Genomic DNA, 15,649 nt, shown 5'->3' with positions numbered 1-15,649 from the left:
ATTTGATAGAGGCGATGGAAGCAGAGGAGCCCATTGTAGCCGAGGTGAAGGGGGTCGGACCACTCAAAGTGAATGTTATCGATTTCCTCTTATGTAATGCCTTGAGATTCATGCCCGTAGAACAAAGAAATGTATTAAGTGTTGTATCGGGAAAAGAATAAAGAAAGGAATGATGAAGTATACCCAAGGTGTTGGGCTTAGGCTGATGTCAATTAGCTAATTTTCATCCATACGTCTGATGACTTAGGAAAAAATATAAGAACTCTCCCAATCAAAGTATGTGACCCTTCTCCTTGGTAGCAAGGAAGGGGCGGGTGTTAGTGATTGTGTTTGCTAAACAAGTCATATTGAAGCCTCACTCCAAATTGCTTCTAGATAAAGTACTATCTATTTCAACCCTTATTAGAAGTTGGAACCCCCTTCATCTCAAACCCATCTTGAGTAGGATAATAGCCATTGACCCTCTTGCAGACTTAGAAGTATGAATAAAACATGTTCAAAATTGGAGTGATGTCAACATAGCATCATTCATCGATAAAGGCCATTAGATGACACACTGAGTTAGACAATAGTGAAATCCTCCACCACCAAAGCCACGCCATCACTAATAAGATGGGGGGGGGGGGGGAACATGAGCCTAACCTTTAGCATATTGATGTTCAAGCAAAGAGACCTATACATCTGAACATACAAACATTACCTAGATTGTGATAACAAGATAACTTTGATCAAGATAGAGTACATGAGGTGCAAGTGCTTTAGATACTCAAGAGTTAGAGTGAAATCCTAATTAGAGAGGCATCCTCCATAATTTGAGATCCTAAATGATTGATCTTTGGGTCCACTTATTGTGTCCTTAGAGAAGGAGGTCACACTCCTTCTGCTTTTGGGCTTTCTGATAACAAGACTTTCACCCCCTCAATCACATATTGGCCAAGGGGATAAAATTCAAACAATAAAGATAGAGAAATCATCCTTGACACAAACGAGGGGTGAGGGATAGTGTTTCAGAGATTCGAAGGTTAGACATGGGGATAAAAAGTTCAAATACACAAGGGATGACTCATATCACAGAATGAGCCACGTTGCTTTAGAGAACCCACTTGTAGCCCCCATGCACCACTTAAATTCCCAAGTATCCCATCAAAGTTTTTCTACTAGCATTAGCCAATACAAGCATCAATTAGACTCACTAAGTCAACACTTTTACTAGCATTGGCCAACACAAGCATTGATCATTGGAGCTAGTTTGGAAAGTATGCTTGATGTATCATTTTTGAGCTAAGCATCAAAATACGCTTAATACACTTTTATTGGGTTAAGCATTAAATGCATCTTTCTTGGGTTAAGAATCAAAGGTTGCTTGATACTTCTTTTAGGTTAAATATCATAAGTTATATGATATGTCGTTACTTAATGTTTTTTTTTTGGACAAAATAACGATGATTACTTGATACATTAACTACTAATATGCCGAGCCAATACACGGCTATACTTTCGAATCCTTTTAGAGAATTCAGAAAGTACAACTTGTGGGAGTCTAATGATAAGAAAAATATTCATTTTGATTGTGACTCAACATGTGACAATCAAGTCAAATCGAAAAGACTAAGAATCCAATCAACAATTGAGTCACATGGGCATTAACCTAAAATAAAATTTTAAATAAATATTTTGCACATATCATAAAATATTTATTTCAACTAAACCAACTATAAGAGTTCATCATACCATAATAATTGAGGTTAATTATTATGTTATTATCTTACTCGAAATTCTTACTTTTTATTAGTTTGAACGTTAAAAAGATCATATTAAGAATTCCATTCAACCTAGATTTTTATCCATATCTATGTTCCATCGAGCATCCATAACCTTATTGATCCAACCTAAGTTTCTTGTGCATTTTGGTTTGAACGAAATGGAACTGATCCAATACGACATCTCTCATAATAATAATAATATATATTATATGTATATATATATATATATATATATATATATATATATATATATATATATATTATACATGTCTATTCGTTCATGCCATGAGACATATATATATATATATATATATATATATATATATATATATATATATATAATATTTTCTTTAATACGTACGTGTATACTGACTCCACAACAAAGAGAATGAGTTGGCAGGGTTGTCCGCCATGAAATCCTCTGCGGTAGGCGTGACTAGGATCCAGGAAATGAGCCGACCTGGTCGCGATTCACGGCGCTATTGGCAGCACGAAAGAGGTGGGCCAGACGCGATCCCGCGCTCCCATTGGCGGTTGTGTCAGCCTGACGGAGTTCGCGGAGCTTTATATCACCTCAATGCCTGAGCCGTGTGGGGCCCGGTGGGGATCAGCTACCCTGTGGGGCTCCACAAACTCCTCCTCGCCTGTCTCGGCTCGAACAGGATCGGGAAAATGAGCCGACCTGGCAGCTATCACGGGGTTGTTGGCAGCACGAGCGCGGTGGCCCAACGGGGGCGCCACATAAGCTCCCGATGCAGCCACGTCATTGTCGCCCTTGGCGTCGTTCGAGCGGTTGTTCGAGGAGCGGAGCCTTGCGCTTCCAGAATCATCCTCCGACGTCATGTGGGGACCACGGCACGGCGGGGTTATCGAACGCCGTCGGAATTCATCGAGATCTGTGCAGTTGACGCATTCGCTGTTCCCTGCGCGCCGTCAAATAGCTCTGCGTCGTCTCTCCCCTTCATTCTCCTCTCCGAAGTCGCCTGATCGTCTGCTCCTCGATCCTTCCTCCCCTTCCTCCTCATCTACTGCCGCGGTCGCGACGCCGATGTCCTTCGTCGGTGCCCACGGCGGCAGCGCCGCCCGCCAGCACTACTACTGCCACCAGTGCGACCGCACCGTAGCCCTTGTACCCAACGCCGCGGAGATCTCTTGCCCCATCTGCCACGGCGGCTTCCTTGAAGAGGTCGAGCCTCCTAATCCGAACCCTAACCCTAATCCGTTCTTCCCCTTCGCCCCCTCCTCCGATGCCTTTTTCCTCTCTCCCTCTCTCCCATTCTTCTTATCCTCTTCCTCCTCATCTTCCCCCGCCGCCACTAGCTTCGACCTCCGGAACCCTGGAGATCTCGCCGGCCTCCTCGGTCCTGACCTCGTCGTTACCCGCTCGGGCCCTGTCGCCCCCTCAGCGGCCCACGGCGCCGCTCCTTTCAATCCGATGGTCTTCCTACAAGATTACTTCCAACAGTTGCTCTCTGGCGGTGCCAACATCCAGGTCGTAATCGAGGGTGGCCCTTCCGGTGGCATAGGCAACCTTGGCGATTACTTCATCGGCCCCGGCCTTGAGCAGCTCATCCAGCAGCTTGCTGAGAACGATCCCAATCGCTATGGCACCCCACCGGCGGCAAAATCTGCCATCACTGGCCTTCCGGACATTAAGATAAGCGTTGAATTGCTTGCTTCTGATGAAGCACAGTGCTCTGTTTGTATGGAGACTTTCAAGTTGGGGGATGAGGCTAAGCAGATGCCTTGCAAACATATCTTTCACAAGGATTGCATCTTACCATGGCTTGAATTGCATAATTCCTGTCCAGTTTGCCGCCATGAGCTGCCAACTGATGATCCCGACTATGAGCAACGTAGAGGGGCACCAGCTGCCCTTTCAGCGCGTCCAACAGCTGGAATAAGGGATCCTGGTAGCGTTGGTGGGTCAGCTGGAGCTTTTGCTGAGGGGGGTGCTCCTAGCCCAAGAACGGTTGAGAGGAGGTTTAGGATTTCACTACCATGGCCATTTAGGATTTTTGGGGCACAAGCTGAAGGTAGCGATGCTGCTGCTGGTGGGAATGATGGTAATGCTGGAGGCAATGGCACTGATGCAAATTCTGGCCGGCAAGGAGATGGGCGCTCAGAAACTCGGCAAGAAGATTTGGATTGAGAGAAATCAGAATCACAGCTTCTTGTTATTGGTATGCTGTCATTTACTTTTGTTCCTCTCTTCAGTTTTGCTGCAAGTTTTGGATCTATGGCAATTTAATTACATTGGATGATGAAGAGGTAAGTTGGTGAATATATCTGCATTACAGTTGTTGGCAATATGCTATTCATACACGAGCTTAGTTGTGCCTAGTTGCTTAAAAGTATCCATTCAACTGGCTTCTTACATTTCATACTTCTTGTTTTCTTCCCTCGTTCTTATTGGGAGTTGGCTATATGTATCTTTTTTCTACCATTGAGTTCTCTACAAACCAAAAACTCTAGTTAAATCAAGTGCATTCAAACTCTTGTTTATCACTTCTAATAAAGGTTTCTTGGGTCTTCCTCTATCTTTCCTCACATCACTAGTATCAGTTGAGTCACGTCTTTTAACCACAACATCTATAGGCCTCCTTTGAGCATCTACTTATTATCTTATATGATTATTCCTCAGTTTCTATTCTAAGTACTTTGCTACATTGCATTTTATGTGGGATACAACCTTATATATTGTTCTTGCTGCAATAGGTGTATGGTAGGTACTTCATTGCTCTATGATTGCTAGCATTATTAAAGTATGTTAACCATTTGAACTTCAAATAATGCCAATCGAAAAATTTGTGATGTGCAGTTTTGGTTTTATCTTTGTTACAATGAACTTGAGGAACTTTAGAATATCTTTGTTACAATGTTTTTGTTATAACTTTAGGATATCTCACCCTTTTGTTGGCCAACGCAAGCCAAAAATTAGCAGAGCCATGTGTCAGTACCTCCGATGTTGATTAGCTGACGTGCAAATTCTTTTTTGATGTGATACATTTTGATCCCTTACCAGCCAATGTCGAGATTTAAGATCGAGACCATGCTATTCTGTAGTATATTCAAAGGCTGAAATAACTTAAGTGTCATATAGTTAATTTGTAGAGTTGTTATGTGACAGATACAAAGACTTCTCTAGATATTGGAGAAATTTGTGTGAGATGATCCTATGTTGAATCGTGAGAATATTAGGATATCATGGTTGGCAAGTTGAAGTTGTAGTAGCCTTGATCCAGAGTAGGAGGATTTGAAATATTCAGTGCAATGTTGAGGCATGTAAGATGTTAAGATCTAGTCTTGATTAATCTCACATTGCAGATTTACTCTAATTTGATGAATTCTAAGATATACTTACCTTTTCTAGTGTTCACATCTGGATTAATATAGAATGAAATATTGATTCATTTGTGTCTGTCTTAGATGATTGGGGCAGGCAATATTCAAGTACTTCATCGCAAGTTTTGAGTTGACCTAGTGACTGAGATCTTGGCCTAGCTAAATCATGGGCATGTGAAAAGTAGCTCCACATTGTTAAGCTCAGTTATACGTATGAACAAGTTTAGTTTTGGATCCAATTTAGCATGTGCAATGATATTGTTCTCTTGATTCTTCACCATGGATTTAAAAATTGGTTTTGTACATGTGAATCAAGTGTTGGTATGGGTTGTACCAATTGACTAATCCCATTTCCAAATGAATATAAACATCTAAATATTGACTAAATAATTAATAATAATTTAAAACTTTGGCTGAATATATACTAAATAACAAAATAAAACATGTTTTTAACATGTATTCCAAACCATATATGAAGGAAAAAAATATAGATGTATGTAACAGTTATAAGTATGACACGATATATGTATTAAAATCACATAAGTGAGAATCAAATGTCATACTTTATAATTGGCTCACCACGACCAAAATGGCTGCGGCCTATGCAAAGTGGTTTAGAGTCCTCAACATTGGTTGTATATCAAGATTTTAATTATAAGTAAGTCATCCATGGAACTACTCCTACGGTCTTTGATATCGGTTTATTATGTTTTGTTGACAAAACAAAGTAGTAGCAATAATGGAGTTATCATCATTAATTACTTGTGTGGTAGTAGGTTGCTCAGTAAAGTATGACCTGTACAAGTACAGTGGCAGCAGTTGTAGCACAATATAAATTGTGATTTTATCATTAATTAAAGTGTCATATTTTGAGTAGTCAACTATCACCATGATAATGCTGCCGATGAGATTCAGTTGAAGAACCCATCGAGTCTTGTTGAAAACCAATAGGGTGAATTTACAGATGTTGTGATCATCATCTTGGTTGCAACGTGTTAAAATAGTGTTCAGCGGTCTATGTTTCAGCTCTATGTCTGCATTGTAGGAACATAAGACCTCTGGATCTGGCCATCATCATTGGTAGACATGCAAATATCCATCTCACTGTAATCTCCACAGATCTAATGGATAGTATATTTGATTGAGAAGATGTCTTGTTGTGCAAATTGACTTGTAGTTTATTGATGGCATCCACTAGTTTCCACCTCTATATCATCATCATCATCATCATTATCTTGTGTTATGTTACTATGATTTAGATTACATTGACATGAAATGACAGTGTTTTTGCTGAATGTGCCAAAAACCTTTCAAAATAGATGTCCCAAAGTGACTGACCACTATAAGTACTTGTTCATGTCTTATTATGAACAACAGTCTAATCAACTAATTATTGTACCTCACTAACTGCATCGATTGCACTCGAGATGTCCAGTTCTTATGTTGTGATGACATAATGAAGAGCCAGTAAGAAGTTGTTATTGGTGATAAGATTTATTGATACTAATACATAGTGTTACTCTTATTCATGATGCCAATATATTGATCATTCCAAATGTAGAAAGTTCACAAATCATGAATTTAAAATATTCTTCAACATGCCATTTGTAGTTCTCTGGAGTATTCAATATCCTAGCAATCATACAATCTCTGTGCAACATATGCCTTCATAATATTCTCCTTAGTAATATATACATGGCCTATTCAATGTGGGATGATGTACAGTGGCTTAACAAACTACAATGGTATAGTCATTGTATCTTAGAATCTAGAGGATAATATGTTCTTCTCATGATTTTCTTATCTAACAAGGCAGTATAAAAGAGGTAACATCCTCTTGAGTTTGGTCTTTTGCTGTTAGATGGACTTTAAGGATATGAAATTTGATGTTAGTCATGTACTACTCAACTGTAAGAGCTTCTTGTAATGAATTCACTCAATCCACCAGAATCTATATCAGAGCTTGAAAGTTTCGTGCATCTGAATATGATTTGATGACTTATGAAAGGTGATCTTTACATTGCAACAGATCAGAAAGTTTATATTTTGGTTGGGCCGAATCAGTTGTCAAACATAAGGATCAGGCCATATAGGTCACATCACCTTTTAAGTGATGAGCTAATTTTGGATTTTCTCAGCCTCCTCCTCAAGTTATTTGTAGTCAAATTCAATAGATTGGGAGCTTGTATACTGGGACTATGTTTCTCAATAGTAAATCCCATATTTCTGTAGTAAGGTCCTCAAGCTATATGTTAAGGATATGGTTTAAGTTAAATCATTTTGCTATTGCTTTTACTATGTATCTTCTTTCTAGTATTAGCATCATCGATCCTGGTCTATTATGCACTCTGAGCTGGGAATGCCTTGATATCTGAACCGGTAACATCAAAATCTGACATGCCAAATGAACTAAAGAATTCCCATATTTCCTCTCAGGGCCTCCTTGTACAGGTAGCCTGGTTCAGCTGATGTGCAATATTGGTTATGTTATCCTGGCATTCCTGCCTAGCCCCTTTGAACTACTACCATTGGGCTGCCTTATATTCGAAGATCAACTCCTTGAGAAGGTCCAACACCATTTCGCTGCCCTGTCATGTTCATATTGGGATGAAGTACCATATCCATACTAGTGTCATATGGTCTCCTCATCCATGTTTGATTCTTCAATGATGCACAAATCTTGGGTCCTCATCAATATGATCTACGAGATCATCAAATTCATCTCATATGGGCAACTCAAATGCCAACCTATTGAGGTTCTCCCTTTGGTTTTCCTGTTGTAGCCTTAAGGATCCCTTTTGGGGTATCCTTGCACATTGGCCATGTCTAAAGTATCCACTGGTCATCTCCATTCGGGTTATATTCCTCCAACTTGACCAGTGTATTTGGAGCAGATCCATTGCTAAAGATGGCGTTTGACGGCCATACTATCATATCGGATCACTATTTTGCTAGTAAAATATTAGTTTCTATAATCATTATTAAGCTCATTGAGGCTTACAATATTAAAATTTATGCTTAGATATTTGAAATACAACTTACATCTAACTTAGATCTAACCTAGGCTAGTTCTATGTAAAATCTAGACCTTTGCAAATCTAAGTTGGATCCTCATGAATCTTGGCTAGATCCATATGGATCTTGGTTGGATCTGCATGCATCTAGTTTTGATGCACATGGATTGAGTCTGGATTTATGTGGATTTAGTTCAGATCAAATTTGTCTCAAGGGTATGCAAGAGAATCCTAGTTGAATCTAAGTGAATCCCAGCTGGTTTGAGTGAATCTTGGTCGGACTGGAGCGGATCTGACTTAGAATGAGATAGATCTGTACTAGATATTCATTGATTTGATCTCTTTTGAACAAGAAATTAGGAAAGGGAAATATAGATGTTGAACTAAAGCTTTTAGTCTAAGCATGAAACCATGATCAGATGACAAAAATGTAAAAATGAAGTTTCAATCAACAAAAACTGACCTATAACTTGGAATTTGAGTCTCAGATTTACCTTGGTTCAAAGAAAAACGATGATGCATTCTTGGCTTTGAACCTTGATTTGCAAGAAGATAGTGATTTGGGAGAGAAATTGTGGGAGTTTTGAGAGACACCAAGTGAAAGAGGGGGGCTTGGATGGGGAAGGTCAGGTGATTGGGCAATACACTTATGATGTGATATATAATTATATACCAACTAATTCCTGATTGGTATGCATGGTTCAGTATGAATATTTGGCAGGACAGTCCATATTAGACCAAAGTGGGCAAAATCGTCCATTTTGGTCTGCGCAGTTAAAGTCCATATTGTCATGGACAAAACTGTAAAAAGGGTGTTCGATGTAATGCTCATATATATCCGTGTCTCTCGGTTTTGTTCATGCTTTGTATAACATGTAGAGGGCTTGCAGTAGGCTTAGTAGCCATATTTAATTGGCTTTTATGGTTGTTTCAGGTTTTTAAATACAAGTTGTGTGCAGTCATCGTGCAGAGCCAAAATTGCCCCAAAACAAGCCATCCAGGTTATCATTTTGGGAATTTTCTAGCTCCGCAGAGTGGTGCAGACTGTCAACCAGCACAGCACCCACCCAAGAGCTACTCAGGTGGCATATAGTTAGATGAGCCTTTAGGGTATTGTCTAGGATTGGTTTGCTGCTTTGTTCCACATCAGTGTCATGTAGGCACTTGTGGGGACTTTTGGCCGTGGCAGACCATCTTGGACCCTTTTGTCGTGTGACCGTTTAGAGCTTGTGAAATTTATGTTTGTAATTTGTATTGTCTATCAAGTGTTTACTGAAATGACTGCTTATGGATCCCGAGTTAAACATTTTCTCTAGCTCATCTTCTCTTTTGTATGTCCTTAAGGAATCATAAGAGGTTTCGGGGAGGCTGACTCTTTGCGGACGGACACGTGAGGGTATCGCACGACTTAGGCAAAACTAATTAAGTCTGTGACAATATAGTGGTTGTTGGACTAGTAAATACTGGTCTGCACCAGCTTAAAAGTTGGTGTTTGAATCCATGGTTTCCACTTAAAAATTTTGGTCTGAGTCCTTGCTGAATCTTGTTACTTGAACCTAATAGACAGGCCTAACTAACTGTTACTACTTTGTTTGTGGCATGGTTAATGTCCATTGTCTTCATCAAGAGGGAGCAACATATAGTTATTTTATTTGTGCATGAAATGTGTGATTTGGGATGTTCTTTTTGGTTTTTTTCCCTTTCTTGGTTGTAGGATGGGGGCATTTTCATTTTGTACAAGGTTATTTTGATGATGAAAAATAAGAAAATCACCCACCTGCCCACCCATACAAACACACTAATATACCTTAAAGTAGCATCCTTCCAGAACATAATGCATACAACAAGCTGCACAAAATTGCAAAAACACAGTAAAAATAATTGTTTGCTTTGTTCACTGAAGTTCGACCCTGGAGATAGTAGTCATGTCAGGTTGTTCTTTATCCGTGAACTAGAGATCTTCTAGATCAAGTACTCAAAAGGATTCAGGTTTTGCCCTACAGGTTATCATCAGTCAGATTTTGGTCATTTCTTTCAACTCTCCCATTCTTTGTTCTATTCACCCAGTCATCCTCACCTGGTCAAGCCAAGAAAACATGTATGTGGCCTTTCCCCTTCCAATCATATTGTATCTGAGAAATTGCTTTAGTTTGTCCGCTATTCATGTAGCGATGGATCCAAGTATATTTTACTTCTACTGATTTTGTAGGATGTCACCTGTTTTTGGTTGGGGATAACTTTGTTTATGTGAAATTTTGTATTTGAACAAATTAATTTATATACTATAAGCAAGAAATTCATACGGATGATGATTCTGAGTTGTGTTCTTGTATACACCAACTGATATCAAGGGCGAAAGACAGCCCACAATCTTGGATGATGATGATGATAATGATTTTGAGTTGTTTGCTCATATTAACTTGTTTCTATTTCTCTTCTTGTAGGAGGAACTTCCAAGCCACATTCTCCAAGATACAGTTGAATACCCACATGTTCTAAAATTTCCAGTCTACTGTAACAGATTTTAGATATTGAGACTTTGTTTAGAATAATCACTTGTCATTTGGTTCATTTTGTTGTGTGGATGATGCTGTAAGCAGTTGGGGGATTGATTTGTATGCTCCAATGACCCAGACATGGGGTGAAAAGACGTGAGTCATGCATAATCACTCAGAATGATCCATGTTCTTTTGTGGTCAGATCTCATACCTTACTGGATTTATTTGTGTCCATATTTCGTCATATTGCATTGAAAATAGTGTATGATCTTCAAAATCCTGATATCTAATGTTCTAGACTTGCATTCTTGCTTTGTTCTTATCTATCATCATGCAGGTTCTACCACTGCTGCAGTTTCTGATAGTAGTGGATTTTGGTTATTGAACATTGAATCGTCTTTAAAGGAGCCCATTGAAAAGATTGATGCTTTCTAATTTCGATTCATGCGTGAGTAGCAGTTTTGATTAGATTTCAACAAATCTTCAATATCCATCAAATGTTTACATATACGCATTCTGGCAGAAAGATTACTTTTTGTATAATAAAATATTATTATATTAGTTTTTTTTTAAATTATAAATAGTAAAATGGTTGTGAATAGTAAAAGGGAGTCTAAATAGTAAGCCAAGACTTCTTGTTCTCCATCATAACTCAACCAAAATCTTCAAAATACCCCTAGCCCAAAAAGTCCAAGCATAATAATACAGCTACTATTCCTTTGTTGTGTATAGGAAGGTATACTGATGCCCGATGGGAAAAATTCATTTTTTCCGAAAATTGCCCATGAATAAATATTAAAATTACTTACGGCCTTCATCCGGCTAAGGCTCGACTCGACCCTCTCTCTCTCTCTCTCCCACCCACCGCGAACACACACTGCCAATCTCCTCTTCCCAGATTGATGGCAGCTGCGTCTGCTCGTTCCCCGCTTTCCGCTTCCCATCCTCGCGACGATCTCAAGAAGAAGAATCTAAACAAGAATAGTACAGTGGCCGTGGCGGCAGCAGTGCAGTCGCAGCCAGACAGACGCAGCTCCGGGAGAAGCGAAAGGGAGAAGGAGAAGGTGAGGAAGGAGAGGGAGGAGGAGAGGGAGAAGAAAGAGGTGGTCAACCGTAGGATCGCTTCCAAGAAAGCCATATCCATCATATTGAGGCGGGAGGCCACCAAGGCCGTCATCGAGAAGAAGCGCGGCCGCACTAACTCGAGGAAACTCCTCCCCCGTACCGTTCTCGAGGCCCTCCACGAGAGGATCACTGCCCTTCGGTGGGAGTCTGCTCTCAAGGTCTTTCCTTCTCCCTTTTCCCCTTCGCTCCCTTCAGCTTTTTGCGTAAGAATGATGATTTCTGTGCTTAATTTCTTGCCAAGAAGCTAATATACTCCTTTATTGTGTGTGCTTATTCGTCCATGAATTGCATGCTGGGCTAAATGTTCTTTTTGGAGATCAAGTCAGTTACGTGTTTGTAGATTTGCCTGTTTAAGCTATATCGACTGTTGCTTGTGTATTAAGCACAAAAAAAAGGACAAAACTTGATGCCTCCACACACTTATGGTTTATTATCCGGATTCCAACTTTCTACTACTGTCAGCTTATCCTATATCTTCCGTGCATGCATGAACATTTTCCTACAGAGGCACACTACCGTGTACCTACCATACCATGTATACCTTGCATTCAACGATTCCAAAGGAAAAAATAATTATTATTTGACATACCAATTACCAAGTGCTTGATTGAACTGAGTTTAGGCAAAAGGAAAGACTAATGTTGAAAATCAATAATTATTATTTGACATAGCAAGTGCTTGATTGAACTGAGTTTAGGCAAATGGAAATAGTAATGTTGAAACTCAAGAGCTCCTGACATTAATGGCCATCGTTGAAACTTGGGAGCTCTTGACAGCTCAGGTTATCTTTCTGGTTGTCAATATTCTGCCCATGCTATTGTAGAGCAGGCATGTGAAGATTGTCAACCTTGCATAGGAAAGGGAGAAACAGGATAGAAGTTAAATTCTTGCAGTATTCTTATGTTGATTTCTTAGTCATATAAAATTTGACCTTTTTGTACTCTGTCCTTTTTTAGTAAGGCTTCTTTCAGCTTTTGCAACAAGTGGCTTCATCAATAATCATAATTTGTGACTTCTATGAGTCTCAATTCATTCATCATTTTGCTATTGAAATCTAATATTCTACTAGATGGTATCTTAGACCTTTATGCTCCCGGGAACCTGCATTGTGTCGTCTTCTGCACTATGCCAGAATTACATAAACAATATACTCCAAGTGGTTAACTTTTTGTAGTTGCAAATGCGGTTGAGAGTATAGGTTCATACAGTTGGTATGGGATACATGAGGTTAAACAGTTGCAAAAGAGATGGTTACCATTGTCTCTAGTAATTTCAGATATATAAAAAGGCATGCTTTAAGGCTGAGATCCAGTTTCATACCTTTTTTAACACTGAAGCCATGCATATTCGACCTAGTTTCGAAGGGATCAGATGTTAGCTATTTTGATATTGGCTAGTTTTTATTTACATTGTGTCATTATCTAATTTTTTTTACATTTATCTATGTGAGAGTTGTGGTTGTTGAGTCCTTTCTTTTCCCTTTTTCTCCCTCTAGTTGAATTATCTTTACTTAATTGTTGACTTCTGTGGTAAAATGTTGTCTTCCAATCATGTAAAGAAGATTATTGACACAATCACTATATGTGTGAAGTTTTGATATAGTTGGATTGTGATGCATAGGTTTCATTAAACTAAATGATTGTGTTTACTACTTAGGAACCACTTGTTTTTTGTTCTGCTTCATTCTCCTATTTCATTGCATGTATCATGTTCCAGTACTGACAATTAAACCAAACTAGAAACTTGATAACCCAGATGTGTTCTTCAAAATCTTTTCTTTGTGGTCATATACATTTGCCATTTTGTTTTCCTATCTCTTCTGTTTGTGCAACATTTCGTAGCCTAGCTTCACTGTCATTTGGTTCAGGTGTTCGAACTTCTTCGTGAGCAGTTATGGTACAGGCCAAATTCTGGCATATACATAAAACTTCTTGTCATGCTTGGGAAATGTAAGCAGCCTGAAAGAGCCCAAGCTCTTTTCCAGGCTATGGTTGATGAAGGTTGCATCATAACCCATGAGTCATACACTGCTCTTGTCTCAGCATATAGTAGAAGTGGTCTCCTTGATCAAGCATTTTCCTTGCTGAACAAGATGAAGACTATTGATGGCTGCCAGCCTGATGTTCATACCTATTCCATTCTCATCAAATCCTGTGTGCAAGTCTTTGCATTTGACAAAGTTCAGATTTTACTATCTGATATGGAGAGCCAGGGTATAAAGCCAACCATCATTACATACAACACTCTAGTTGATGCTTATGGAAAAGCAGGAAGGTAAATGCTGCTTCTTGTCTATTTCCTGTATCATTTTTTATGATAGTTTCTAACTCTTCATGCCACTGTCTACAAGCTTGAAAAGCTTATGCTTTTTACATGAATTTGATTGTATTAAGGTAGTATTGGTCATCATTATTTTCTGCCATGTTATTATGACTTGAAGATCAAAGATTATTCACTTGTGGTCTTGTTTATTACTCTTTGGAGTAATTTAGACCTGTTGATATTCACCTTTTGGTTTCCTCGTCAACTTTTTCAAATACAACTTTCTGTTACCAACAATTGAAGACATTTAACTATAGAGCATTTCAGCTCATACATGCTTGAAATGGGGTAGAAATAATGTAGCTTGGATAAAAATTAAAGCAAACATTATACATGCAACAAGCTTAGTTGATAGCCTTTTCGTAATGTCTATTAGTCTATGAGCAGAAATTCATCTCTATGGTTTTGTTCGCTTAAAAGGTTTGCAGAGATGGAGTCTACACTTATGGAAATGCTCTCTAACCATGACTGCAAGCCTGATGTTTGGACAATGAATGCAACACTCCGAGCCTTTGGTGGCAGTGGGCAGATCGAAATGATGGAGAAGTGCTATGACAAGTTTCAGAGCTCTGGCATCTCTCCTGATATTAAAACATTCAACATACTTCTTGATTCCTATGGCAAGGCCAAAAGATACGAGAAGATGGGTGCTGTAATGGAGTACATGCAGAAGTACTACTTTTCATGGACAGTGGTGACTTACAATGTCGTTATTGATGCATTTGGGAGGGCGGGAGATCTGAAACAAATGGAGTACATCTTTAGATTAATGAAGTCCGAAGGGATCAAGCCAAATTGTGTCACACTCTGCTCACTTGTCAGAGCATATGGAAGGACGGGATCGGTGGATAAAATAAAGGCTGTAGTGAGATTCATCGGGAACTCTGATGTGATGTTAGATGTAGTCTTCTTCAACTGCTTGGTGGATGCATATGGCCGAGCAGGATGCTTGGTCGAGATGAGGGAAGTGCTAGAGATGATGAAGGCTCGAGGGTGTACGCCCGACAAGGTAACCTATAGCACCATGATCAAGGCTTATCTCAGTAGAGGAATCGATGGTGATCATGTTCAAGGCCTTCGAGATTTCTATAGAGAAAAGATTGCTTAACCAATGAGTTCTGTTGTTGAGTTATAATTGTTCTTTAACAATGAAAAATAATAGAAAGCTTTGTTTGTCTATGCCTGGAATTAATAAACGTTATTCTTTTTCCTTGTTCCATAGGGATTGTATTCTGTGTCTCAATACAACATGATCACAAAGTTTAAGAATGTTTCTTTATGTGACCAAGGAAAATCTTCTATGGCCGCTTGGCTAGAAACAATTTTGTTAAGAAGATGAGAACATCTTAATATCTTAACTTGTATATGTTGTTAAATATAGGGTGAGAGATGTTTGAGTCTGCCTGTATGTTCTTTTTTTTTTTTTTCTTCCTATTTTCATTCTTCATGAATGTTTAGTGTTTATTATGTTATTCTTTCTGTTTGGGTCCATTGACGACATTCTTTCAAACTTAACAGTGTCATTTTGTTATCTAATAAAACTCTAATATGTGTTTATGTTGCTTGATAATTCTATATTTGA

The 15,649-nt window shown here is 39.0% G+C and overlaps 2 protein-coding genes across 3 annotated transcripts; both read left to right on the top strand.

Moving 5' to 3' along the window:
* Positions 1-2,576: 2,576 nt before the first annotated feature.
* LOC135628705 (E3 ubiquitin-protein ligase RING1-like) lies at positions 2,577-10,821 on the top strand. 2 transcript variants are annotated; one of them, XM_065135537.1, is made up of 2 exons: positions 2,577-3,946; positions 10,567-10,821. In XM_065135537.1, exon 1 carries the CDS (start codon positions 2,605-2,607, stop codon positions 3,913-3,915), a length of 1,311 nt encoding a protein of 436 aa, XP_064991609.1. In that variant the 5' UTR covers positions 2,577-2,604; the 3' UTR covers positions 3,916-3,946; positions 10,567-10,821. The 2 variants fall into 2 exon arrangements, with proteins under 2 accessions (XP_064991609.1, XP_064991610.1); XM_065135538.1 differs by lacking the exon at positions 10,567-10,821 and adding an exon at positions 9,057-10,443.
* Positions 10,822-11,433: 612 nt separating this feature from the next.
* On the top strand, positions 11,434-15,286 carry LOC135628704 (pentatricopeptide repeat-containing protein At5g48730, chloroplastic-like). The gene is made up of 3 exons (XM_065135536.1): positions 11,434-11,903; positions 13,613-14,019; positions 14,488-15,286. The coding sequence occupies exons 1-3, from the start codon at positions 11,523-11,525 to the stop codon at positions 15,173-15,175; spliced, it is 1,476 nt and encodes a 491-aa protein (XP_064991608.1). The 5' UTR covers positions 11,434-11,522; the 3' UTR covers positions 15,176-15,286.
* The last annotated feature ends 363 nt before the right edge of the window (positions 15,287-15,649 follow it).

The sequence above is a fragment of the Musa acuminata genome, chromosome BXJ3-1 (genome assembly GCF_036884655.1).
Source record: "Musa acuminata AAA Group cultivar baxijiao chromosome BXJ3-1, Cavendish_Baxijiao_AAA, whole genome shotgun sequence".
NCBI lineage: Eukaryota > Viridiplantae > Streptophyta > Magnoliopsida > Zingiberales > Musaceae > Musa > Musa acuminata.
The sequence above is the reverse complement of the archived record's forward strand: the minus strand, read 5'-3'. Positions and strand labels throughout refer to the sequence as shown.

Bases quoted from the DNA above. Each gene is read 5' to 3' on its own strand.
- LOC135628704 (XM_065135536.1), top strand. From the start codon at position 11,523: ATGGCAGCTGCGTCTGCTCGTTCCCCGCTTTCCGCTTCCCATCCTCGC. The intron at 11,904-13,612 runs GTCTTTCCTTCT...CATTTGGTTCAG, and splicing joins GGTGGGAGTCTGCTCTCAAG to GTGTTCGAACTTCTTCGTGA. The intron at 14,020-14,487 runs GTAAATGCTGCT...TTCGCTTAAAAG, and splicing joins GCTTATGGAAAAGCAGGAAG to GTTTGCAGAGATGGAGTCTA.
- LOC135628705 (XM_065135537.1), top strand. From the start codon at position 2,605: ATGTGGGGACCACGGCACGGCGGGGTTATCGAACGCCGTCGGAATTCA.